We start from the raw sequence: 27870 nt of genomic DNA, 5'->3' as shown, positions 1-27870 counted from the left end.
TCTAGACTCTGTCCTGTGCGTGCCATTGTCAGCTAGCAAGTCTGCCCACCGTATTGTTTATGAGGATGATTTAAAGCCTATGCCTCCCTCCGTTTTTCCCGCTTGCTGTGGGTAATCACCATTTATTCAGGGGGTACCTTGAAGAAATAAGACCATCCCTTTTTCTGCCTCTTGCTTTTGGGCCATTCTTCTTGGCAGCCTTCTCCAGCCAAAGCTCTTTCTCCAATGTACTGAGTTTTCTCAGGTGGGGGTGGAGGGGACACTCCGCACATCTTGTCCTGGGCCTGCCCCTACCTCCATGCATTGTGGAGCAGCCTCCTCCCAATGTCTTCCTTGGCTTCCACCTCCACGCTTGCCCCTTCACCTCCTCCCCTGTTGGCTCCGAGGGCCTTATTGGATCCCTGGTCCTGTCCTCTGTCATTCACACCGGGCGCTTTCTCCAGTATGGAGTTTGTTCATTCCCCAAACACACAAGTCCCTTGTTTTTTTGTTTTAGTTTGGTTTAGTTTTTTTTTTTTCTTTTCTTTTTTTAAAGACTCCAGAAGCCTTCCTGTCCACCCAACCAATCATCTTTCCCCAAACCCCGTTACTTATCCAGGTGCTGGTTGCCTGTGCCTGAGCTACCCTAGACCCGCTGTGTGGCCTCGGTTTGCTGTGCGGGTTGTATAGCCTGACTTACGTCCCATCTCAGGTGGGACAATCCACTAAAAGCCAATTCCCGACTCTTTTCTCATCATGCACGAAAAAAGTGGTTTGGAACTGCCCTGATGTCAGGAGCCAATATCCTGGTGCTTTTATCCACCACCACCTAGAATGTCAGACTGGGGACGGTAGGGGCACTGCAAACAGAAGGTCAGGGTTGCGTGAGGAGGGTTCGCGTAAATGTCAGCAGGACAGGAGAGCACGTTGGTGACGTTGGTACAGACAGGACAAGGCTCCAGTGGTGGAGGCTCCTGTCTCGCCCTGTTGGGAACCTCAGAGGCAGCTTTCCTAGGCAGGTTCTGAGAACTTGTCCTCACCACATGTGACTGGGTGCTGGATTTGGGGTCTGGAGCTACTTCCTTCTGGCACCTCTGGTCCTCATTCCTGGCCAGTGAGTCACTTCCCCTCCCCAGGGATAAGTGCTTTTGTTTGGGTAGTTGCTTTAGGCTGTAGGAGTTCCAGAGGACAGCGTGTGTAGGAGGGAGGGAGGGAGGGAGGTGGAACTGGCGCCTGCAGTGAGGCCTTCCTGAACCCCGACTTGAGAGACCGAGCAGATCCTTGTCTTCTGAGGCATGGGTTCCTCCTGGAGGGGGTCCTCCAGGAGTTCTGGTCAGGCCCTGCGGAGAAGGGGCGGGAAAGATACTCAGAGGTGGGCCTGTGTGTAAGGGGCGGCAGAATGGTGTCATAGTTCAGGCAGCATGGCATCCTTTCGGCTCAGGGCATCCTTTTCCACCCTTGGTTTGATGATCCTGGCCCTCTGTCTGACCCTGCCGTCCTGAGCCTTGGGCCTGCTGCTGCCTCCTCCTGGTGTGTGGGGATGGCCACTTTGGCCTGAACCAAATCAGGTGACTCATTCAACCTTCCTGTAGGATCTTTGTGGAAGGGAGAGAAGGTGGGGCCTCCATCCCCCAAGGAGCATATGTTCTAACAAAAACTAGATTGTTAGATTTTTTGTTCACCGTCAAGAAAGGTTATAAATCAACAGGAGCAAACCTCAAAAGGCGGACGGAGCTCCGCAGACAGCACGTGTGCTCAGCCCTCTCGGTGCACCCTTGCCAGACGGATATTTGGGAACCCTCACTCTTTCCAGGTCCCTCCCTGCTCCACAACCTACAATGGCTCTTTCTTGCCCATCTTGTCAACATTGGCCTGGCGCCACCTTTCAGGGCCTGAGATAACGTTTGGCTTTGCCTCGGCTTCTAGGTTTAATTCCCCGCAATCACAGTTCTAGTCCTCCGTTGCCCTCTGGTCTTCCAGAATGAGGACTTTTAAACTTTTCTGGCTGGGATCCACAGTAAGAAATACCCTTATTATGTGTGATGAATGCAGGTATTTTTTTCTCTTATCTTCCATTCTTTTTTACTTATTAAAAAATGCTGTTCATGACCTGAGAAATTAATTTCATGGCAGACTCATGAGTGGTGACCCCTAGTTTGAAAAGCAGGGCTGATTTAACACAATACTAATCACGGAAGCTCAAGTGACAGCCAAGAAGAATGGCAGAGCTGGAAACTGCCAGTGCAAGCTCATCAGCTGTATCCTGAGGGAGAAATCTGATAAGAAGTTGGTCCAAAAACATACTAGAGCAGTGGCCTCCAATAATTTTTTTGATTGCACTGATTATAACAATTTTTACATCAGTAAAAAAATAAGCATACAACTTCAATATATGTCTGGTTATTTATTTTGTTACTATCAGCAGTAAGGTTGCAAATCTGTTTTCAAAGGTTTTGATAATTTCAGATGTTTTTCCGGTTGACATCTCATCAGATCTGTTCAGGCAGTCTCCCCACTCTGGGGACAACTGCTCTCCCCCAAACCTTCTTCCTTCCATATTGCCCTTCCTTTCCTGACACTACCACTGTATCAGTCTGTTCTCATACTGCTATAAAGATCTACCCAAGACTGGGTCATTTATAAATAAAGGAGATTTAATTGACTCATAGTTCTGCATGGCTGGGGAGGCCTCAGGAAACTTACAATCATGGCAGAAGGAGAAGCAGGCACATCTCACATGGCGGCAGGTGAGAGAGAACAAGCAAGAGCAGGGAAAACTACCTTATAAAACCATCAGATCTTGTGGGCACTCACTCCCTATCACAAGAACAGCTTGGGGGAAATAGCCCCCATGATCCAGTCACTTCCCACCTGGTCCCTCCCTTGACATGTGGGGATTATGGGGATTACAATTCGCGATGAGATTTGGGTGGAGACACAGAACCAAACCACGTCAACCACAAAATCTCCATTTGCTCCTTCTGTCCCCCAGAAATCTGGAGGTAGTTGTCTTTGACACCTCTCTTTCTCTTGTCACCTCAACCATTCACTTACTGTGTTCTGGGGATTTGACTGCCCAGTAGACAGTCAGCTCTTCCCACCTTCTCCTGCCACATTGCTTCCTTTTTCCTCCCACTCCTCACAAGAGCCTCCCTCTCCCTGGGATGCTTCCCTCCCCGCTCCACAAGGCCAACTCCTACTCACCCCTCAAGCCCCCACGTAGAGGCCACTGCCTCAGAGGGATCTTCTCTGATCACTGCCCAGGGCACTTTCTGAGGCACCTTGGACTTTCGTGGCTCTTACTGCAATTTTATTTTTATACTTATTTATGATTTAGTTTGTTTAAAGAGTGTAGTTCTCCAGCATTGAGGCTGTACTTTCTTGATATGTGTGTGTGTGTGAGTGTGTGTGTGTTTGTGTTTAGCACTCAGGCCATACAGTCTAGATAAATATTTAATATAACAACCCTATGAGGTAGTTACAAACAGTATCCCTCCCTCCCATTTTACAGATGAAGAAAGATTAATTGCCAAAAGTCACCGAGTTAATAAACGTGAATGCTAGTCTCACACCCATTTCTTTCCAATTATAGTGTGCACACTTACCAACAATTCTAGATAGTTCATTTATTATCTCATTAGGCTAAGGCTTGAATTTAAGTCCCATCTACCTTGCTTATGCCAGACCATCCCTCTACAGCGATTCTCCTTCTTGTGCTAGTTTGAGTTGTACTTAGGGTCTGAATGAGCAGTTTACCCTGTGTTGTTCGGGATAATAACACCATCATTTTCCCCATGGTTCATCTCCTGGACCATTCCCACAGCACTGGAGAGGACCTGAGCCTACCACCTATTGAGTAAATAATTACTGATTAGTTGATGGTTATCAGGGACTTGGCAAAGACTTCATTTGACTTCCAAGTTAAATCCCCTGACTTGGTGCAGACCTGTTCTGCAGCCAAGAGCAAGAAGACCGCACCTCTGATTCAAAGGCATTTTAACTGTTCCAATTTGCACTTGTTGGCCTTCTTCCTGGTGGATCTCAGTGTAATTTCTGACTGAGAGCCAAGAATTTAAGGGTCTTCAATACCAGGAGTAATTTCATGAGTTGCTGATGGCTAATTAGGGATGATTACAGTTAAGAGGCTTTACTTTCTTAATAACCCCCAGAAAGGGCCTGTGGTAACTTAAAATCTTGATTCTTTTTCCCTGGGAATGGAATTGTCTGGTTCTCATGATTATCTTTTCGTAAATCCTTGTCCTTTATTTTCCCACCCACCTTTTCTGGTGAAAAGGAAGTCTGAAGTCTCTGGAAGAAACAAGAAAATAATGATCTTAGAGAACTCCACCTTTATTAGAAAGGATCCCTGGCCCATCTTGGAACCTTGCTTCATTTGTCTTTCCCTTCAAGGAGATGTAGCAGGAGAGGAGACTGGGCCATGTTCTGTTTTGTTCTCAAGTTTTACTACATTGCAACCAATCCGCCCATCCTGGGCTTTCTGATGCTATTTATAACTTGCCTTTGAAACTATTGGCTCGCTTGACAATTTTTAGAAATTTTGTTTAGTGAGGGCTTCTGAATGAAGTAGTATTTATGGGCAAGAGATTTTACCTCCCTGTTTTCACTGTGACAACGTATTTTAAGTGTTGTTTGACCTCTTCTTGCGTCACTGTATTAGCTCATTTTGCATTGCTATAAAGGAATGCTTAAGACTGGGTAATTTATAGAAAGGTTTATTTGGCTCCCAGTTCTGCAGGCTGTACCAGAAGCATGGTGCTGGCTGGCATCTGCTTCTGGTGAGGACCTCAGGAAGCTTTCAATCATGGTGGAGGAGGAAGAGCAGCCAGTGTGTCACATGGCAAGAGAGGGAGCGAGAGAGAAGGGAGGAGGTGCCAGACTCTTTTTAGGCTCTTTTTAACAATGAGATCTCACCCTAACTAATAGAGCGAGAACTCAGTCATTACCACAAGGAGGGCATCAGGGCATTCATGAGGGACCCACCCGCATGACCAGACACCTCCAATGGTCCCCACCTCCAATACTGGGAATCAGTTTTCGGCATGAGATTGGAAGAGGGGACGAGTATCCAAACTCTCAGTATCATCAGAGCAACCATTTACTGAGAGTGACCCTGGCCCAGCCACTGTCTAAGTATGTCACATGCATCCCCTCATTTAATCTTTACAACAACCTGCAGGCGTTCTTTAGACAGTATTTTTAAAATAAGTTTTATTGAGATATAATTTATTTCCCATACGTTTCACAATTTCGTGTACAATTCAGTGGTTTTTAGTATATTCGCAGGGTTGTACAACCATCACCACAGTCTAATTTTAGAACACATTTGTTACTCCAGGAAGACACACTGTACCCTCGCATGAACTCTTCCCAACCCCCTATCCCTGGCAACCACAAATCTACTGTCTCTATAGATTTGCCTATTCTGGACATTACCTATAAATGGAATCATATAATGCATGCTATTTTTGTATCTGACTCTTTTCACTTAATATAATGTTTTCAAGGTTCATCCCCATTGTAGCATGTATGAGTTCTTTATTACTTTTTGTTGTTAGGCAATATTTTTACTCAACTTGCACCGTTAGGGAAACCAAGACACATGAATGTGACATGACATCTATGGTCAAATAGCTTGTAATAGATGGGGCTGGATTTCCAGCACAAGTGTGCCTAGCACCAGCTCCCCTATTAGCTCAGAGTCTGAGGTGATCGTTCTGATAGTAATTTACTGAACGTCTTCTGTGGGTCAGGCACTGTGCTGGTTGTGTGGTGAACTTGTTACCTCATGTTCATATAGAATCAGATTTCAGTTGGGAAATCCTGGTAACCATAACTGGGCACTTTTGTTTTAGTATCTTCCATTTGCTCATTTCTGGTTTTGTTGACCCTGTTATGCTTCTAGAATCTTCCTAAGTAAATGTTGCTAAAAATAACATTGTTCATTTCTGTAGGACTTGAACGCAACTCCCAGTTGCAGAAAATTGGCAACGTCTCTGAAGAGCCCTTGCTTTTGCCTGGACCCCCAGCATCATGGTTTCCCATTTCATGGGGTCTCTCAGGTAAGTGAAGAACCTTTTTTAAAAAAACAGGAGAATAAGAAATTTGATATTTGCATTTTACTATGTCGTTTCTTAAAGTAAGTGATCTTAAGGGTCTGTAGCTGACTGATATTTTTGATATAATACGTCCACATGTGTAAAAGTTTGCTATTCAGAAGGGTCTCCAAGGCCTTGAGACCTGTGTGCTGTGCTGAGTGGCTTGGGGTCAAAGTCAATCTACTATCTTCTGGGAGACCTTCTCTAGCCTTCAAGAAAATTTTTTTAGGCCGGATGCAGCAGCTCACGCCTGTAATCCCAGCATTTTGGGAGGCTGAGGCAGGCAGATCACCTGAGGTCAGGAGTTCGAGACCAGTCTGGCCAACGTGGTGAAACCCCATCTCTATTAAAAATACAAAATTAGCTGGGCATGGCGGCAGGCATCTGTAATACCAGCTACTGGAGAGGCTGAGGCAGGAGAATCACTTGAACCCTGGAGGTGGGGTCAGATCAATATATATTTACCATGGTTGCATAATACAATTTACTAAAGAACTTAAAAAAATTGTTCTCTGGTTGCAACGCCATAGATTTTGACTGAATCTGGTATTTTAAAATGGTGCTCTCTCTTGTCCCTTATGTGCAAAACATTTTTGACTTTTACCTGCGTTTTAAAATTCAATCTTTATATCAACCGTGCGTGGCAAGTTCAGTAAGTACTATTATCCCTTTTGTGTAGATCAGAAAACCAATGCTCAGAGAGCTTACATCATGGCTGTCACCTTCCTTTATGTGCAGAGTTAGAATAAGGGCTCTGAGCATTGCACCTGTAGTCCATGTTATCGAGGTTGTTTTCAAACTTTTTAAAAAGGCTGACAGAGCCTTTTAAAAATTCTTCAATCAAAATCCTATGCAAAATCTCAATATATAAAATAGACAATGACAGTATTTTATTAATATAAATTTACTTTATAAGTTTAAATTTATAATATTTATACATTATGAGATCAATGCATTAATTTTGATAAATACCAACATTTGAAATCAGGATTTATGGTTGGCAGCTTAAATATCTGCCCTAGCATCTAGTTTGTTTTGCAGCTGTTTTAGCTGCATAGCATTAAGAAAATCCTAACCCATATAGGTAAGTACTTGCAATTGGTAAAAATTCTGTGATGAAGCTCATCTTACTATTTTAGGATACTATTTAAATAAACTGATTGAGAATCTGGAATGAGGGGAAGGAAGAACGTTTTGTTTCAAAGTTGAAACAAGATATCATTATGATATCTTGTAGTCTTTTTTTCCATAACCGTACATTAGTCCCAAATGCCTAGAACTTATAACAGAAAGTAAAATGGTCTGTAATATATAACATATTACATATGATGGTGCCACAGGTGGTTGGCCAACCAGGGCTAGAGCATTTGCCAAGCAGATGCCCTTGGGCTAATGCCTGGCATTTAACTGAGTACAGTGCATGTGTGTGAGCTTTAGTATGTAGTTGCTTGTATGATTTTACATGAGCAGACGTGTGCAGGCCTGCAATCCAAACACCCGCAGAGAACTACAAACCTCTTTATCAATGACATATTCACATGCATGTCAGATATGGTCAGAAAAGAAAGAAAAAGCTTCATTCTGAAGGCTGTATGACATTGAGCCATGAAGAGGACAGCCCAAATGAATGTTTGGTGGTCTCTTCAGGATAGAAGTTGGCAGCTAGTACAAATTAGCATGTGTGCTTTTTTAAAACTATAGTTTAAAAAGGAGTTTAAAAGATATTTGAAGACATGAAATATGCATCTAGTTTGTGGAAGTTCCAAAATACTGTTGTAAAACTATAGGGTAGTGAGAAATGTAGTTGGCCCACAGGGTCACTGTAGGACCATGGCATTTTAAGCACCAGGACCCCGTGTAGGACAAAGAAGTGGAGGTCACAGTTGGTTATTGAACTGGTTCGAAAAGGGCAAGCAGATTATGAAAGGTAGGTTCACCATGTGCTAAGCTTGTGTAAGTCTGGCTGTCATCAAAAAGGCCCCTAAAAGTGCTTGAGGACCCTCAAAAATGTGGCCACCCAGGCTGCACAGGCAGGGAGTTTCTTGGGAGGAAATCCCTTTTGCAAAGTTTTTTCTTAATGTCTTGGATTTTTTTCTTTCTTTTTTTTTTAAATTTTTTTTTTAAGAGACAGGATTTTGCTTATCACCCAGGCTGGAGTACAGTGGCGCAATCATAGCTCACTGTAACCTTGAACTTCTGGGCTCAAGCGATCGTCCACCTCTGCCTCCCAAGTACGAATAGCTATGTCCTGGAATTTTAATTAATGCCCCTGCAAACAGCCTCCTGTAATGATCTGAGCAGGGTGTGTGGTATGGAGGTCATCTCCCTTTGCAGGAGGCCTGGGGAACTCACCTCTAAACTGTGCATTATTTCAAGGAAATTGCCCACAGAAGGGAAATTAGCAGGATGGGAGTAGTTGAAAGCTAGATGCTACCCTCGTGGTGGAGCTCTGGAAGCCTTGACAGGCCTCCAGCACGAGAGTCCTGCTGCAGGGATTGTTTGAACAGAGCTGCTCAGCAGGACATTTTGCCAAGAATTGTGCTGTCAATATTAGAGGAAGAAGATGTGAATTATGAGGACGGCTGATTCTTTAGGAGATCTCAGCTTGAGATTCCCATCAAACTCCCTTCTTCATAAACCACGTGCACATCAACCATTTTGCATCCCTGTTTTTAGGGCCATGTAAATATATTTTTAAGAGAAAAAGAAGCAAAACTAGAGTGTCTTCTGTTTAAATGCTTTTCAGAATGTTATGGGGAAAAGGGCTATGGTTAACTTGAAGCGTGAGAGGTCTTTGACAAAAGTGGTTGATGAGAAGCACACACACACGCACACACATGTTAAGGGATTTTTAAATATTTATCGAGGCAACCAAATGCTTAAAGATCAATTGGAAAAGCTGGAAAATTTCTCTACCTAAAGAGAAAACAGGTTAAAATTAGGAATTAGCTGCGAAGAAAATCCCTGAAAGAACATTTAAGGGGAGTCACAACTCTGATACACAGAGATTTCATTTAAAAATCCCTCCCCAATTTTTGCCAAGCCACAGAGAAACAGAAAACCAGCTTCCTCCTCATTGAAGGAGACAGAGAAGCCTTGGGCATTAACATCGCAAGAGTATCTCTGCCTTGCTCAGAGTGTGTAGTAATAAAAAGAATCACAGTTAAACCTAGTAGCAGAAGAGGCACTAAGATTTTAACTCTCGATGGATCTGGTTGGGAATTATCATTGAATCTTGGACAAGCTCTGGATGCCATGCAAAATTCAGGGCAATGAAAGTCCATGTGGACCAAAGGGTAGGCTAATCCTTGTTAAAGAATGTTTGTCATCTGTTAAAAATTAGAAAGGAAATGGCACTAAATGATACAGAATTATTTATGTTTCTTAAAGACTTGCTCCAAATTATGCACATTTTTTTTGGATGCACAATTACATCTTTATTTGTTTGTTCAGGGAGTGATAGGAGGGAAACACAATTTTGTCCCTAGAACAGTACAATAAATGCTGATGGCTACCTGACCTGGCCAGCCAACAAAATCTCTGCAGCCAGTCTGCTTGACCAGGTGCTCTTCCTTTACTTCAAGGAGTGCTTTCGTATGGTTGACGTATTTTATATTTCAAGTGAAAGCAAAGAGAAAAACAGAACTATCAAATGCCAAACAAGTAGTGAAATTGGCAGGAAATAAAATTGATTTTGGTGATTTTTATTTTGAACAGTAGTTTTTGAAGAATTACAGATGTAATGAGAGTGATTACAGAGTTAGAAGGTGATTTTTATAGATCTTATGAGGGAGACTTCTGGATTATTTTAAAGGTTTTATAGGTTGATGGCCCTAGGTCAAGTGTCTGGTTTTAGTCTTCTGAAACGTAAAGTTTTTCTTTTCCTTGATACATACTTCAGTAAAGTATTATTACTGTAATACCTGTCAGCTACTGCACTTAGAAATACAACCAAAAGGGCTGAGGAAATGAGAAAGAGAAAGATAGCTGTTCTTAGGAGTAATTGAAAAAGATCCTGAATACAGAAGGGAAGAAAGGGGTTAAGAAAACGTGTTTTTATGTGTGAGAAAGAGAATGCCCCAAGTAGTGATATTTAAGGTACAATTGATCAGTGAAAACTGAAATTTCCCTCAGGGGTAAAGAAATATGTGATAATTGTGTGGGGTCGTGGAGTCAATCAGTGTCCCTGTGCCAGTGATCAGGAAATGGGGAGAAAGAGGATGGGGAGGAGGGAGTGGAGGAAGGAGAGGGAAGGAGAAGGAGGAGGAGCAGGAGGAGGAGGGGAAGAGGAGCAAAGGGAAGGGGAGGCCAGGCCTGGATGACAAGTATTAAACTTCATGGTATTAATAAGGCAGGCCAGAATTTGTGTAACTGACATCTAAACTACTACTTGGTTGATGCTTAATAAATATTTGTTGAAGAGTAAATGAATAAATTAATAACTACCTTTTATGTACAACAGATAAGGTTGAAATTTTCTCTTTCCTGACCAGGATAGTTAGCTAGTTAATTACAAAAGTAGGGTGAAGCATGGAAATCAAACAAATAACACACACACACACCTTCGACAGTTTACTTTTAACTTAAAACACATGTACATCCATTCACCAGTTTTTTGATTTGGGGCCATGGGCCTTTCTTTGCTCATGAACCCCTGATTGTCTCTCTTGCACAAACCACACCCATAAGCATTATCTGAGGTTTCCATTTGGGTTTCTTTAAAGTGCAGTGAGAATTTAAAGACATTTGCAAAGCAGTCTGAGTACCAGAATGATTCTGGATTTTTATTATTTTTGCCCCTAATCATTTGCAGTTGTCTCATCCACACCTAATTTGCCAGTAGTTTTTTTTTTTTTTTTTTAATCTTGGCTGCTTGCCTTTATTGAATCTTTCCAAAGCAATTAACTTCGTTTTTGTAGAAACAACTAACAAATGCTCTTTCTTCTTGTGCTTGCTTTCGTGGGTTTGTGTACTATTTGAATACTTATGTCATTACAAAGCAATAGCAACTGGCATAAACAGGTGTGGGAACATGGTTGACACTATATGAACACAGCACATCTGGGGGGTGCAGAAGTGTGCAAGTGTCCCAGGGAAGAATCTGCCGCAGTCTTGTCTGTGGGAAGCCCGGGAGGAGCCATCTGAGTGGTAGGCATAGAGGCTAGGAGGAAATAAAATAGGTTTTTGGAGGACTGCCCTGGCAAACCCCCATCTGTAAAATGACGGCAAGCATTCAGACAGTATTGATTTTTCTTTACGCCTGGCACAGCCCTGTACCTGGATCCTGTCCTCATCACTCACTCCTTGACTGTGGGATTTGCTAGAACATTCTGTACCCAAAAAGGCTCAATGGAGTCAAGGTGTGATCACTGGGCTGCCAATTACCCATTCCTTATATCTCTAAGTGTATTTTTATGCCTTGGGTTAACATTGACCCCTCCTCTTCCTGCCAGGGATTAGAACCAGTAATTCCGATTTGTAGAAATCTGCTTTTTGCCATTGTCTTCCTTTTCCCAGCTTTTTGGCTTTCCCAACAGGGAATTCTGGGATGCACTTAGAAAACATTTTCTTCATGAAAACTGTCACAGAGCAGCACTTTTTTTTTTTTTTTAATGTTTATTTTTTAGAGACAGGGTCTCTCTTTGTTGCCCAGGCTGGAGTGCAGTGGCACAGTCATAGCTCACTGCCACCTCAAATGCCTGGGCTCAAACGATCCTCCCACCTCAGCCTCCTGAGTAGCTGAGACTACAGGTGTGTGCCACCAGGCCCGGCTAACTTTAAAAAAATGTTTTTTGTAGAGATGTGATCTCACCATCTTGCTCATGCTGATCTTAAACCCCTGGACAGCAGCATGTTCTTTAGTGACTGATATTTCCTCCCTCCTCTCTTTCTCCTTTTCTTCCTTCACTTTATTCTATCCTTCCATTCTTTTATTCAGTTGATATTTATTAGTCTTGAGGATGGGTCAAGATTATGCGGATTGTTTGGCTTGCTGCAAAGGTGTATCAGAAACCATTTCTTCAAGAAACCTGCCATTGAGGAGGGAAATTTACCAAAGGGTGTTGTGTCTTTAAAAGCTGTGCTGTGTAGGCCAGCACGGTGGCTCACGGTAGTCCCAGCACCTTGGTAGGCCGAGGCAGGCAGTTCACTTGAGCCCAGGAGTTCAAGGCCAGGCTGGGCAACATGATGAAACCCTGGCTCTACAGAAGCAAACAAACAAACAAACAAACAAACAAACAATTAACTGGGTGTGGTTGCATACAACTGTGGTCCCAGCTATTCAGGAGGCTGGTGTGGGAGGATCTCTTAAGCTTGGGAGATAGAGGCTGTGGTGGGCTGTGATCTTGCCACTGCACTCAGCCTGGGTGATAGAGCAAGACTCTGTCTCCAAAAAAAAAAAAAAAAGGAAAAAAAAGCTGTACTGTGATAGAACACCTCACATTGCCAGAGGTACTGGTCGAGAAAATACAAATGGCTGCAAAAACCTGAGAACCTGGAAACAAGCGATAAAAACCAATTTGCAGTTAAAATATGTGTCCTTAAGTCCATGCTCTATAATGGAAATACTTCACTCTGCGCGAGCCAGGCAGGCCTTTTCCCCGGGCCTGTTGGTCTTGGTTTGGCTGCAGCTTGGTTATCTGAATGTTTCCAAGACCAAGGCAGATCCAGAGGGAGCCCAGTTAAGAGGACACAGGGTCACTGACAGTACAGTAAACAACACCTGATAGCAGGAAGGAGACAGCTAAGTGCCAACCAGATTCAAAAAGCCCTAGGTGTCTGGAGATCTCAAGCCCAAGGCTGCTGTGCGCCGAAGACCGCCACCTTGGGCTGCACAAATTGATATTCACCTTGGTGCCTCTGAGCCATCTAAGAAAGGTTTCTTAAGCTCAGATGAATTTGTGTAAGAAAACAGAGGAAATAAATAGAATGCATTTTTTTTAAGTTTGGGATTTATGTGGTCAGCTTCATTTATTTTGAAATTTAGAATATCCTCTGGTGGGACTGGATGAATGCAGCTTTATTGCATCCACCTAGTTTCTGATGATTCTTGCAAGCAGTGGCAGAAAATAAAGGAGCCTGTGAAGCCACCAGGCTTCCCCACCTCATACAGAGTGAGGAAGAAAGTGGAGGTAATCAAATGGCAAATGCTTCTTTTGTAAAAATGTGTTATGTCCTAATGAGGCCCCGCAGCACAGTGGTTAAGAGTCCAGGCCAAGGGTCTGACTGCCTGTGTTAGAAATCAGGCTTTGCCACTTAGTAGGTATGTGTGGCTCTTTGGTAAATGACTTAGTCTCTCTTTGCCTCAAATTCCTCACCTGCAAAATGGGTATAATAAAAGTGTCTGATAGGATGGTTATGAAGTACTACTTGTGAGTGCTGAGATCAATGGTAGCCATCAGCTCTTTGTTGGCTAGTGTCATTGGTAACCCAGCCCCCTTCCTTGCTGCCTTTACTCTTTTTTTTTTTTTTTTTGAGACGAAGTCTCACTCTGTCACCCAGGCTGGAGTGCAGTGGTGCGATCTCAGCTCACTGCAAGCTCCGCCTCCTGGGTTCATGCCATTCTCTTGCCTCAGCCTCCTGAGTACCTGGGACTACAGGCACTTAACTGTTGTTAGAAGAAGGCAGAGGGCTGAGCTGAGCATAGTGAAATGCATGCTTAGCAAACATTTTTGTTTTTTTGAGATGGAGTCTCACTGTGTTGCCCAGGCTGGAGGGCAGTGGCGTGATCACGGCTTACTGCAAACTCCACCTCCTGGGTTCAAGCAATTCTTCTGCCTCAGCCTCCCGAGTATTGCTGGGATTACAGGCACACACCACCACGCCCAGCTAATTTTTGTATTTTTAGTAGAGACAGGGTTTCACTGTGTTTGAGACCAGGCTGGTCTCGAACTTGTGACCTCAAGTGATCCGCCTGCCTCAGCCTCCCAAAGTGCTAGGATTACAGACGTGAGCCACCGTGCCCGGCCAGCAAACATTTGTTATCTCCAGAGTGCACTAGGCAGGATTTCACTTCAATGCTAAGATTTTGGCTCTCTTTTGCTAAGGTCGATATAATTTTATTAGTGATCTGGTTGCTCCCAAAACATCTCTTGGGTTGTATTAACTGAGGAAGAAAGGAAGTAGTTTTTTTTTTTTTCTTATTTTCCTTGTTTTGTTACTTGATATGCCCAAGTGGTGTTGAGTTCATTGAGGTAGTTCGAGGTACACAGGGGCTGTGACAGTATCCACCCTCACTGCCGCTGAGATGGTAGCAGGGGTGGAGAGTGGGATTGGCCAAGGCAAATACAGAAGCCCAGAGCTCCAGTTCCATGATGTAAATCTTGTACCAAATGTCAATGAGCATTATTTTCTACATGGGGAAATGAAATGATGGAGTGTTTAAAACCTCGAACAGCACTGGGTAGATGGCATAACTTTTTTTCTTTTTTTGGTTGGTGTGAAATGTTAGGTTATTTCGACTGCAAGGTGAATCGGAAAGTCTTGGTAGGAATGTAGCTTCCCCCGCCACCGCCGCCACTTGGAAAGGAGTGTGTGATTTGTTTGCCAAAGGCCCTGGTAGCCTTCAATCTGTCAAAACGTTGCAAGCAGGGAGCGGTTTGCCAAAGCAAACTATCCAAGTGAAATAACACACGAGTTGCACACACAGAGACACATGCATGCTCTCTCATTCTCCAAACATTAACTTTGAATTGGGTCAGGAGGAACGAGGATTTGGGCTAGATTGTTGGTGTTTTGAAAAGAGATGGGCACAGCTACAGATACCAATTAGCTAAGTATGCGCAAGCAGGGTGAGGTATCCTAAAACACTGTGCTGAGCAGGGGTGGGAAACTTTCAGCCCTTGCCAGAGTTTCCTCTGGCCCCTGGGGTTATATATTGCTGTGCCTGCTGTTATTGTAGCCCAAAGAATAATTGCCCCTCTGGGGGAATTTATTCTATTCCATTCAGAGCAGAGACCATTTAATATCTCAGATTTTACTCCAGAATGAATTTTGTTGGGTACCCCTATGCATTTTAGCTTCAATAGGGCCCAGTAAATGAAGAGAAGAAGCATTTGAACATCTAAATATAATTTGCATTGCACTTTTGTAACAAGAGGCACCAGCAAACATTTTGCTGCCATATCTTGTGATCTTCTAAGGATGGTTTTTTGGAGAGGGGTAACAGAAATTCAAAAGCAGAACTGATTTTTATAAATCCCTCATAAAAGAAAATTTTAAAAGCTTCCGAAGTGGCTTGGGACATTTTTGAATATATTAATTCACAGTATTTTCACTTAATCTTGAAATTTCAGGGGTCACCAAGATGGTGAAGCATCATTCTTTAATTCAGTGAATTAAGCTCCTACTATATAGCAGCCACTCTGCTAGATGCTGGGGAATAAAGTAGTGACAAAACAAACTCCCTGATCTCATGGAGCTTACATTCCATTGGATAGAGAGATAAATTTAAATAAAGACACAGTATGTGAGACAGTAAGTGCTATGGAGAAAAGGGCTGGGCTGGGAGAGGGACCACTGTTTTTTGTAGGGTCAAGGAAGCCCTGTGAAGACAAGATCCTTTGGGCAGAGGCCTTAAGAAGTGAGGGAACGAGTAGAATTGACCAGGCAACCTGGAATGCAGTTCCTCGGAGTCAGAGGAAAACCTAGATGTGATCTCACTCCCTTTCCTGCCCCAAGTCCCCCTGAATGTGCTATGGAAGTGCAACCTCAGATCAGTGATTATCCAAAACTGCTCCTTACAAATATGTGGCTACTGTGTGTGCCAAGAGCTTTGAGGCACTGAGGTGTAACACGTTTATGGAGCTGCTGCTTTTTTTTTTTTTTTTAACAAAACCACACCAATCAGGTTTTCTTTTTAAGTGAGTAAGCAGTGCCAGAACGTGTTACAAATGATTCATATTTGTAGGCCTGGGTTCATCATGTGCTTTCTTGTACATTAACTCATTTGAGGTAGGAGGACAGGTTATACAATTCCCATTTTACAGGTGCGGAAACTGAGGCACAGAGAGACGGTGATTTGCCCAAGTTCATGCAGCCATGGAGCATGGACTTGTAAGTTGTGGTGCACATGTTCTTGGTTTAGAGGTCAAATCGGATCCATCAGGGATACAGCTAGAAGATTACTGTCCTTTTGCCACCACTGTCTTGGAACCCGCTCTCTTTAATTCTCCTGTCCCATTGCTGGAAGACATCTTGGGCAATATTTCCAGTATATTATGTGCGTATTGAACATTTCAAGTATTAAAAAGTCCAAAGGAAGTGGTGTGTGATGGGAGTGAGAAGGGGAATCATTTTAGAAGTTATCCAGGACATCCGTAACATCACCATCTAGACCTGTACCATTAGCTTCCTGTGTCCTGAATAGCACAGATCTGTGTATCTGCACTGGACAGTATCGACAGAGAATGTTTCCATCATCTTAGAAAACTCTATTGGACAGTGCTGCTCTAGATCCTCAGCAAGTTATAATTCAACTCTTGAATTCTTCTCCCCACTAATTTCATATTATTGTCCCGAATACACCCCTTGTTTGGAAGAATGTTGTTACAAATACAGTATATTAAAAGGAAAGTCTAGGCTGTACACAGTGGCTCATGCCTGTAATCCCAGCACTTTGGGAGGCTGAGGCGGGCGGATCACCGGAGGTCAGGAGTTCGAGACCAGCCTGGCCAACATGGTGAAACCCCATCTCCACTAAAAGTATAAAAATTAGCCAGGCATGATGGTGCCACCTGTAATTCCAGCTACTGGGGAGGCTGAGACAGGAGAATCACTTGAGCCTGGGAAGCAGAGATTGCAGTGAGCCGAGATCAAACCACTGCACTGCAGCCTGGGAGACAGAACGAGACGCCGTCTCAAAAAAAAAAAAAAAAAATCAACAAAAGGAAAGTCTAGTCAGATGTAAACATTTTGATCTCTCATCCAGTTAAAAGCTTCTTTTCTCCTCTAAGTTGGGCCTGTTGTAGCCTCAGACCCCTGTAGTAGGGAAGAGGCGGCTTGGTTGGTTCCTTCACACTCCTAGTTCCCTGCCCTGCCGGCTCACTGCCATTGTGAATTCCTCCAGGGTGAAGCAGAGGAGAGGAGAGGTAACCGGCAAAGAGGTTCCCAGTGGGACTGGTGTTCCTTGTAATCTGGTGCTGCTGTCCTTGGTTGGCAGATGTCCAGGTTCCAGATTCTCCTCTCTCGGGGCACTTTGGAGAATTTCCCCCTCACTGGGCTCTCCTGCTGCACCATGCCCTGGGGCAGGCTGTGCAAATCTGGCTGACTCCTTAAGCTCCACCTCCGCCCCCAGCTCCTGTAACTCCATGGGTATAAGCCACACGTTTACTTTCTAGGAGGGGGGTCACCTCATTCTGGTGACAATCTTTGGTGGAGTCCTTTCCCGATAACCTAAGTTCCATGTCTTTCCATGGTGCTAAAACATAGCATCTCCTGCCCCTCCAGGCTCTAAAACTACAGACTGTTCCTACCCTAGCCCTCTCTCCAGTCTTCCCTCCTGGATACTCCAGCTAGGGTTTGGCCTTTAGATGTTTTTCAGAGGAGAATCAGGCACCAATCCTTGTACCCCCAGATACCAGGGCATCCGGATCAAGCTCTGAATGTTGTCCCTCTTGCTTGGCTTGGGGGGAGAGCTCCTACTTTTCCTTCCCCACAGGGGAGCGGAGGGGCTGTATGCAGCACTCCTACATCCATCTTCAGGGAAATCCACACCTAGCAAACTCCATCCTCCAGCCTCCTTGTGCATACACGTGGGAGGTGAGTGAGGGATGGCGGGCACCCGCTTTGTAGTTCTTGAATAGACAGTGCAGCCCCTGTCTTTGGAATGTGTGCATACTTAGTACCCATGTTCTCAGCTCTGGATCCTCAGCTACAACTCATGACAACAGCGAGAAGGATGCCTGCAACACTATATTACAGAGACAATCTTCCCTGCTTCTCACCACATTGCACAGTCTCTAGCCAGTCTGTCCATGTCTGTTCTGTGTGATCTCCTGGGTCACTTACATACAAAACAGGAGCTGGGGTGGAATTTTGGATTCTTAGACATGGTGGAAGCTTTATCTAACTCCACAAGACCTAACCCCTGGCTTCGGGCAGGTTTTCCTCATCTCCACCCTGACGTGATGGTTTTTCTTGGTTTGGGGCAGTGTTTCACATCTCTCAGTTGTGTTGGAAGCCTCAAAAAGGTTGGGAACCACTATATTATTTAACTTAGGTTAAATACGATTTGACAAATGGTCAAAAGATGTAGCGGCCTCATTGCAGGGATGCTTAAAATAATGACATTGATGATTTGAAATCATGAGATTTTGGGCATTTTAATTAATTGACAATACTTGTCTCGCCTTTGTTCCGACGTGACATTTCCAATCACATTCAGGGGGACTTGGGGCACGAGAGGGGAGTGAAAGATCGAGGTTTTCCTCTGACTCAGAGGAGCTGCATTCCAGGTTGCCTGGTCAGCTCTACTCCTTCCCTCACCTTCTTAACTTTCTAACTATGCCAGGTGTTTTACCTCTGTCATATTCAATGATCCTCACAGAAGGTGAGAATGTTTGAGGCATGGAAATGCTAACTGACCCAAGATCACCCAGATGGGAATAATGGAGCTGCGATTCTAGCCTGGCTCCATGCCCTCTCCAGCACACCCTGCTGTCTCAGCCGGCTCCTATTTCCCCACCTCCTCTTTATTTGATGACATTCTCTAATCAGGGCTGGTGACAGTGAGGCTTAGCACAGCTAATCCCACCCGCGGAGAACATATGTGACATCAAAAGGCTGGAAAGAGGCAGAGGAATGGTTCCCAGGAAAGCATGAGCTGTAAGGAGAGGAACTTCCCTGGCAGGCTCAAAGCCCACACTTTTCCCTGACCTTACCACCCGTGAAGGACCGCATGTGGGCTATGCTAGCACTCCCTCTGCCAGGCACGGTGCATCCTCTTACTCAGTTCTCCCCTAAACCTCTGAGCCAGTTCCTGTTGTTATCCCCATTTTTCAGGGGAGGAGGCTAGACTTAGAGAGGTTAAAGCTCTGATCTAGAACCCCTGCGGGTAAGTAGGAAGGCTGGGATGTGATCTCACATCTGCCCCATGCCATGCCTTGCCACAGCACCATGCTGCCTCCCTCCTTTGGGACTGACACTTTGTGTCATCACTGGGTCACGTCCCAGGGCCTGGGTTGGGCTGTTCCTCCCCCATCCACTGATGAGATGGTGATGCTGCCTTCCCTGGGTGCTGCTGCCTGGAACATACTCATCATCCTGCCTGTTGCTATTTTCCCTTTTCAGTGTCCTGGGTTCCCTCCTGCTGCTTGGATTCCAGTTTGTCTGCCCACAGCCCTCCACTCAACACAGGAAGGTAAGCCATGGCCATCCAGACGTTTTCTTCTCTGCCCAAGGGGCTAGGGTCACCCTGGTCACTGCCCTGAACTTTATTCTATTTGAAGGTGAGTCACCACTGATCCTGAAAGGAAGCACCATTTACAGAATATGGAGTGTACTATTCTGTTCTCGCATTGCTATAAAGAAATACCTGAACCTGGGAAATTTATAAAGAGGTTTTATTGGCCCATAGTTGCGCAGGCTGTACAAGAAGCATGATGCTGGCCATCTGCGTGGCTTCTGTGGAGGCCTCAGGAAACTTACAATTATGGTGGAAGACAAAGGGGGAACAGCACTTCACATGGCTGGAGAAGAAGCAAGAGAGAGAACGGGGAGGTGCCATACACTTTTAAACAACCAGATCTCATGAGAACTCATTATTGCCATGACTGCACCAAGGGGGATAGTATTAAACCATGAGGAACTATCCCTATGATCCAATCACCTTCCACCAGGCCCCGCCTCCAATACTGGAGATTACAATTTGACATGAGATTTGAGTGGGGACACAGATCCGAGCCATATCATGGAGCTTAAAACATGAAGCTGGTGCCTACAGTCGGTCTCTGATCTGAGAGCAATGCCAGCTTTGCAACATGTGTTCACTAGAATGGACAGTTCAGTGGTCAGTGAGAGCACTCTACAAAGGCATGGGCAGGGCTTAAGGAACCCACTTGGGAATGGAGGAGACCAGTATGGAGCTTTTACTCTCTCTTGGGGCACCTTCAAGGTCAAGGGCAGGGATAGAGCTGCAGCTGTAGCTATGGCTGTTGCTATGCAAGAGAACCCCCTGATAGGGAGTCATGATCTTCAGTAGAGGGACACAGTCACTGCCAACTGATGGCCAGGCAGGGATGGAACTGGAAGATAAGAACCTGGCCTTCTCTTTCCTCTCACCCCTCATTTCCTGCTGGTGACTCCCTTTGGCCAGACCAGCCAGAAGACAAGAAGGCTTTGATGCAGTCCCCAAAGGCCAGCCTCCTGGGCCACAGGACTGGGTGGAGAAGGGTAGACCGCATCTGAAGGAGCAAATGGACAGTATTGCATATGCTTCCCTTCAGGCTTTGTGTGTTTATAGTAAATGAACCATCCACCGTTGCCTGAACAAGCCTAATGCTGCTGTGCAACTGAGCAGGTCCTTGCTCAATGTTTCCTTAGAAACAATGCATGATAGGACTCTTAGAAAGTCCCTAGAAGCCCTTTCTGCTACCTAGGAGCTCCTCCCGTCTACCTGGAATCAAATTCAGACTCCTGAGAAGAGATCAGTTATTTGTATCTAAGTGTGAGCAAGTTGGTCGGCTCCTTTCCTGAGAGGGGGTTTTCTTTTTTGAGATGGAGTTTCGCTCTTGTCACCCAGGCTGGAGTGCAATGGCGCGATCTCGGCTCACTGCAACCTCCGCCTCCTGAGTTCAAGTGATTCTTCTGCCTCATCCTCCTAAGTAGCTGAGATTACAGGCCTGCGCCACCACACCCAGCTGATTTTTTTTGTATTATCAGTAGAGACAGGGTTTCACCATGTTGGCCAGGCTAGTCTCGAACTCCTGACCTCAATCAGGTGATCCACCCACCTCGGCCTCCCAAAGTGCTGGGATTATAGGCATGAGCCACTGCACTGGCCTGAGAGAGGGTTTTCATAGGGGAAATTCAGAACAGAAGGGGGCCAAGAAAAAAAGAGTATGTGCACATATTTGGCTAAATATGACCCTTCTTGGGAGCAGTTCTTCACGTTCTTATTTGATTATAGTCTAATTTATTTTCTGTTTCGGCTCTGTTTTTCTGGGCCAGGTATAAACCTCTGTTGTACTGTATCTCCCACTAGGATGTCAACTCCATGAAAGTAGGAACTTACTGGTCTTGTTCATGGTCCTATTCCCAGCTCCTAGAATAGAGCCTGGCATGTTGTAGGTGCTCAATAAAATCCTTGTTAAATGACTGACTGAATGGAAAACGTGGCCAAGGTCTAAGCATCATTTCAATGGATTCATCTGGAAATTTGCACCCCCCTCCCCTGCTTACTCTGCTGCATCATCTCTATTCATAATATCAGGACTCAGAGAGGACAAATGCCTACTTTTATTGTGAAGTTATGTTATTTATTAACGTTTAGAATTATCAGGGTTGTTAATCCTAAGAGTTGAATCAATTTACTGTGTTCCTCTTGTTGTTGTTGCTCAAATAGGCTATCATAACTGAAAATACTTTATACATGATCAACTTACTTTGCGGTCTCCTGTAATTTTTCAAGTCAACCTGAATGACATGTGCATAACCTGAACCAAAGGTCCCCAAATAGGTGTCACTCTCATCTTTCTTCAAGTGTTTTCTCTGAGAAATGGGGAAAAAAGATTTATGAGTTATTTTATCATAAAAATTTTTTAATTGACACATAGTAATTATACATATTTATGCATACAATTTGGTGTTTTATTACGTATGTATTATATAATGATCAAATCAGGGTATTTAGCATTCTAGTCACCTCATGCATTTATCATTTTTTTTGTGGTGAGAACATTCAAAAGCCTCTCTTCTAGCTATTTTGTCATATATAATACCTTACTATTAACCATCATCAACCTACTGGGTAGTAGAACACCAGAACTTATTCCCCCTGTCTATGGTAACTTTGTACACATTGACCAACCTCTCCCCACTCTCCCCTCTTTTCTTTCCCCTCTTCTCCTCAGTCTCTGGTAACCTCTGTTCTCCTTTCTGCTTCTATGTCAACTCTTTTTTTTTTTTTTTTTTTTTTTTTTCAGATTCCACATATGAGTGAGATCTGTGGTATTTGTCTTTCTGTGTCCGGCTTATTTCACTTTAAACATAATAACCTCCAGGTCCATCCATGTTATCACAAATGACAAGATTTCATTCTTTTTAATGGCCAAATAGTATTTCCACTGTGTATATATACACCACATTTTCTTTTCTGTTCATTTGTTGTTGGACACTTGGGCTGAATCCATACCTTGGTTATTGTGAATAGTGCTGCAATAAACATAGGGGCAGAGATGTTTCTTGAACATTCTGATTTCATTTCCTTTGGATATATATGCAATTGGGGGATTGCTGGATCCTACAGTGGTTCTATTTTTGGTTTATTAAGGAGCCTCCTAATGTTCATGGTGGCTGTACTAATTTACAGTTCCACCAACAGTACGTAAGTGTTCATTTTCTTCCACATCCTTACCAACACTTGTTTTATCTTTTTTTTTTTTTTTTTTGAGGTGGAGTCTTGCACTGTCTCCCGGGCTGGAGTGCAGTGGCGCGATCTCGGCTCACTGCAACCTCCGCCTCCTGGGCTCAAGTGATTCTCCTGCCTCAGCCTCCTGAGTAGCTGGGATTACAGGCATGCACCACCATATCTGGCTAATTTTGTATTTTTAGTAGAGATGGGGTTTCTCCATGTTGATCAGGCCAGTCTTGAACTCCCGACCTCAGGTGATCTGCCCACCTTGGCCTTCCAAAGTGTTGGGATTACAGGCGGGAGCCACCACGCCTGGCCAACACTTGTTTTCTTTTGTTGTTTTGATAATAGCTTTTCTAACTGGAGGGAGTGGTTATCTCACTGTGGTTTTGTTTGCATTTCCCTGATGATTAGTGATGTTGAACATTTCAAAATATATTTTTTGGCCATTTGTATGTCTTCTTTTGATAAATGTCTATTCCGATCATTTGCCTATTTAATCAGATTGTTGAGTCGTTTTTTTTTTTGATGTTGAGTTATTTAAGTTCCTCATATATTCTGGATATTAGCCCCTTGTCAGATGTATAGTTGCAAATATTTTCTTCCATTCTGTATGTTGTCTTTTCAGCTTATTGTGGAAATTTACACTCCCTCACTTCACTGTTTCCATTGCTGTGCAGAAGCAAAGTTTGATGTCATTCCATTTGTTTATCTTTGCTTTTGTTTCCTGTGCTTTTGAGTTCTTATTTCTAAAATCCTTGCCCAGCCCAGTGTGCTTTATGACACTGAATAAAACCTTATGTTTTATTCTAGTAGTTTCATAATTTTGGGTTTTATATTTGAATCTTTAATCCATTTTTAGTTGATTTTAGTAAGTAGGGGTCTAGTCTCTTCTCAGTTGGATATCTAGTTTTTCCAGCATTATTTATTGAAGAGATTGTCTTTTCCTCAATATGTGTTCCTGGCACCTTTGTTGAAAATTAGGTGGTGTATGAATTTATTTCTGGGCTCTCTATTCTGTTCCATTGGCCTACGTGTCTGTTTTGTGCCAGTACCATGCTGCTTTGTTTACTATAGATGTGTAGTATATTTTGGAGTTAGGTAGTGTGATGCTTCTAGTTTTGTTCTTTTTGCTCAGGATTACTATGGCTATTTGGGGTCTTCTGTGATTCCATATGAATTTTAGGATTATTTTTTCAATTTCTGTGAATAATGTCATTATTATTTTGATAAGAACTGCATCAAATCTGTAAATTGCTTTGGCTTATATGGCCATTTTAACAACATTAATTCTTCCAATCTATGAACATGGGATATTATCCCATTGTTTTTAAAGTTTTCAATGTAGAGATCTTTCACCTCCTTACTTAAGTTTATTCCTAGGTATCTTATTTTTGTTTGTGTGTGTTGTGTACTATTGTACATGTACATGTGTACTATTGTAAATGTAATTATTTTCTTGATTTCTTTTATTATTATTTTTTTTGAGATGGAGTCTCGCTGTGTCGCCCAGGCTGGAGTGCAGTGGCGTGATCTTGGCCCACTGCAAGCTTCACCTCCTGGGTTCATGCCATTCTCCTGCCTCAGCCTCCCGAGTAGCTGGGACTACAGGCGCCCGCCACCACGCCCATCTAATTTTTTGTATTTTTAGTAGAGATGGGGTTTCACCATGTTAGCCAGGATGGTCTTGATCTCCTGACCTCGTGATCCGCCCACCTTGGCCTCCCAAAGTGCTGGGATTACAGGCGTGAGCCACCATGCCCAGCCTATTTTCTTGATTTCTTTTTAAGATAGTTTGCAATTAGCATATAGAAATGCTACTGATTTCTGAATTTTGATTTTTTGTGTCCTCTGACTTGTGTCATCTGAGAAGAATTTGTTTATTAGTTCTAAGAGTTTTTTGGTAGAGTCTTTAGGGTTTTCTGTATATAAGATTGTGTCGTTGCAAACAGGGACAATATGGTTTCCTTCTTTCCAATTTGGATGCCCTTTATTTTTTTCTCTTGCCTAATTGCTCTGGCTAGGAATTCCTGTGTTGATTAGGGTGGTGAAAGTGGACATCCTTACCTTGTTCCTGTTCTTAGCGGAAAAGGTGAAAGCTTTGCTCAGTATAATGTTAATATAATTTATACTATTCAGTAAATATTATCCAGTATAATGTTAGCTGTGGCTTTGTCATATATGACCTTTATTGTGTTATGGTACATACTTTCTATACTTAATTTGTTGACGGTTATTATCATGAAGGAATGTTGAATTTTGTCATTTGCTTTTTCTGCATCTTTTGAAATGATCATATGGTTTTTGTCTTTCTTTTTGTTCATGTGGTGTGTCACATATATTGATTTACATATGTTGAATCATCCTTCCATCCCTGGGATGAATCCTGCTTGATATTAGTGAATAATCTTTATAATATGCGATTGAATTCAGTTTGCTAGTGTCTTGTTGAGAATTTTTGCATCTATGTTCATCAGGAATATTGGCCTATAGTTTTCTTTTTTTTGTTGTATCCTTGTCTGGTTTTGGAATCAGGATAATGCTGGTCTTGTAAAATGAGTTTGGAAGTGTTTCCCCTTCTTCAATTTTCTAGAATAGTTTGAAGAGAATTGGTATTGGTTCTTCTTTAAATTGTTTGTAGAATACAGCAGTGAAGCCATCTGGTCCTGGGTTTTATTTTGATTAAAGACTTTTTATTACTGATTCAACTTCCTTATATGCTATTGATCTCTTCAGATTTCCTGTCTTTTCATAATTTAATCTTGGTAGGTTGTATATGTCCAGGAATTTATCCATTTATTCTGTGTTTTTAAATTTATTGGTGTATAGTTGTTCATAATAGTCTCTTTCTGTGTTATCAGTTGTCATGTCTCCTTTTTCATACCTGATTTTATTTATTTGAGTCTTTTCTCTTTTTTTTCCTAGTGTACCTAAGGTTTGTCAATTTTGTTCACCTTTTCAAAACACAAACTCTTTATTTTGTTGATCTTTAAATTTTTTTTAGTATCTTTTGTTCATTTCTGCTCTGAGCTTAATTATTTCCTTTCTTCTACCAATTTTGGGTTTAGTTTGTTCTTGAGGTTCATGGTTAAATTATTTATTAGAAATATTTCTTGTATTTTGAGGTAGGAGTTACAGGAGGTAATGGAGAAAAGCACCAAAAAACCTATTAACCATTCTTGCTTGTCTCAAGGAATTTTAAAATTTCCCTTTTAATTTCTTCATTGACCTACTGGTTATTTAGAAGCATCTTGTTTAATGTTCATGTATTTGTAAGGTTTTCAAAGTTTTTCTTGTGGATTTCTAGTTTTACACCATTGTGGTATGAAAAGATACATGTTACATTATCTTTTTGAATTTGTTAAGACTTGTTTTGTGGCCTGACATGTGATCTAACCTGGGGAATGTTCCATGTGCAGTTGAGAAGAATGTGTATTCTGCATCTCTTGGATGGAATGTTCTGTAATTATCTGTTAGGTCCATTTGGTCTATGGTGCAGTGTAAGTCCAGCTTTTCTTTGTTGATTTTCTGTCTAGGTGATCTGTCTGTTGTTGAAAGTGGGGTGTTGAAGCTCCCTTCTACGATTGTATTGCAGTCTATCTCTAATATTGATACAATGATATTTGCTTTATATATTTAGAAGCTCCAGTGTTGGGTGCATACATATTTATAATTATTATATCCTCTTATTGAAGTGACCCCTTTATCATTATATAATGACCTTCTTTTTTACAGTTTTGGATTTAAAGTCTATTTCATCTGATGTAAGAATGGCTGCTCCTGCTTGCCTTTGGTTTCCGTTTGCATGGAATATGTTTTTCTACGTCTTCACTTTCAGTCTGTGTTTGTCTTTAATGGCGAGGTGAGTTTCTTTTAGGCACCATATAGTTGGATCTTGTTTTTTTTTAATCCATTCAGCCACTCTATTTTTTTAAATTAGAGCATTTAATCCATTTACATTCATGGTTGTGATTGATAAAGTTTTCTGCCATTTTGTTGTTTCCTGGTTATTTTGAAGATCCTTTGTTTCTTTATTCCTCGCTTGTTTACATGTGTGGTTTAGTGGTTTTCTGTGGTGCTAAGCTTTGTTTCTTTTCTCATGTTTATTTGTGTATCTGTTGTAATTTCTTTCTTTGTGGTTACCATGGGGGTAGCATAAACAGTCTTAGTTATAATAGACTATTTCAAGCTGAAAACAACTTAACTTTAGTTGCATTAAAGTACTTTACATTTTTCCTTCACCCCCAATTTGTGTTTTGGTTGCCTTAATTTACATCTGCATCTTTTGTATGTTCCTCAGCCACTAATTGTAGTTTATGTTTTTGACTTTTTTTGGCTTTAAACCTTCATACTGGAGAATTGAAAGATTTACATAACACCATTACAGCACTAGGGTATTCAGAGTATGACTATAGATTTACCCAGACTGGTTTTGTATTTTCACATGTTTTCATGATGGTAATTATTGTCTTTCTGTTTCCAGCTATAGCAATTCTATAAGGATTTCTTGTAAGGCCAGTATAGTAGTGATGAATTCTCTCAGTTTTTGCTTGTCTGGGAAGGTCTTTATTTCTTCTTCATTTCTGAAAAACAGCTTTGCTGGAAATAGTATTCTTACTTGGTTGACAGCTTTTTCTTCTTTCAACACTTTGAATATGTCATCTCATTCTCTCCTGGCCTGCAAGGTTTCTGCTAAAAAAAAAATCTGCTGGTAGCCTAACAGAGATACTCTTGTATGTAACTTGATGTTTTTCTCTTGAGGCTTTTAGAATTCTATGTCTTTGACTTTTGGCAGTTTGTTTATAATGTGCCTCAGAGAGGTTTTTTGGGGGTTGAATCTCACTGGAGACCTTTGACCTTCCTGAATATGGATGTCTATATCTCTCCCAAGACTTAGAAAGTATTGTTGTTGTCATTAAATCGATTTCCTGTGCCTTTCTCCATTTCTTCTCCTTCTGAAGTCCTATAATGCAAATATTTGTTCTCTTAATGGTGTCCCATAAGTCCCGTGTGCTTTCTTTGTTCTTTTTAATTCTTATTTCTTTTTTCCCTTCTGACTGGGTTATTTCAAAAGGCTTGCCTTCAAGTTCAGAAATTCTTTCTTCTGCTTGATCTGGTCTGTTGTTGAAGCTCTTAATTGTATTTTTTAATTCATTCATTGAATTCATTAGCTCTAAGATTTATTTGGTTCTTTTTTATATATCTGTC

The 27870-nt window shown here is 42.5% G+C and overlaps 1 protein-coding gene across 1 annotated transcript in view; it reads left to right on the top strand.

Moving 5' to 3' along the window:
- The window catches only part of THSD4 (thrombospondin type 1 domain containing 4), a 674737-nt gene that overhangs the window by 19587 nt on the left and 627280 nt on the right, over nt 1-27870 (top strand). Inside the window, exons 2-3 of the mRNA XM_055277915.2 lie at nt 5952-6059; nt 19383-19452. Coding sequence (XP_055133890.1) covers nt 6031-6059; nt 19383-19452 — 99 coding nt within the window. The 5' untranslated portion in view covers nt 5952-6030. The remainder of the gene's footprint in view (nt 1-5951; nt 6060-19382; nt 19453-27870) is intronic.

Source organism: Symphalangus syndactylus, chromosome 5 (genome assembly GCF_028878055.3).
Source record: "Symphalangus syndactylus isolate Jambi chromosome 5, NHGRI_mSymSyn1-v2.1_pri, whole genome shotgun sequence".
Lineage (NCBI taxonomy): Eukaryota > Metazoa > Chordata > Mammalia > Primates > Hylobatidae > Symphalangus > Symphalangus syndactylus.
This window is presented reverse-complemented; position numbering and strand designations above follow the sequence as displayed.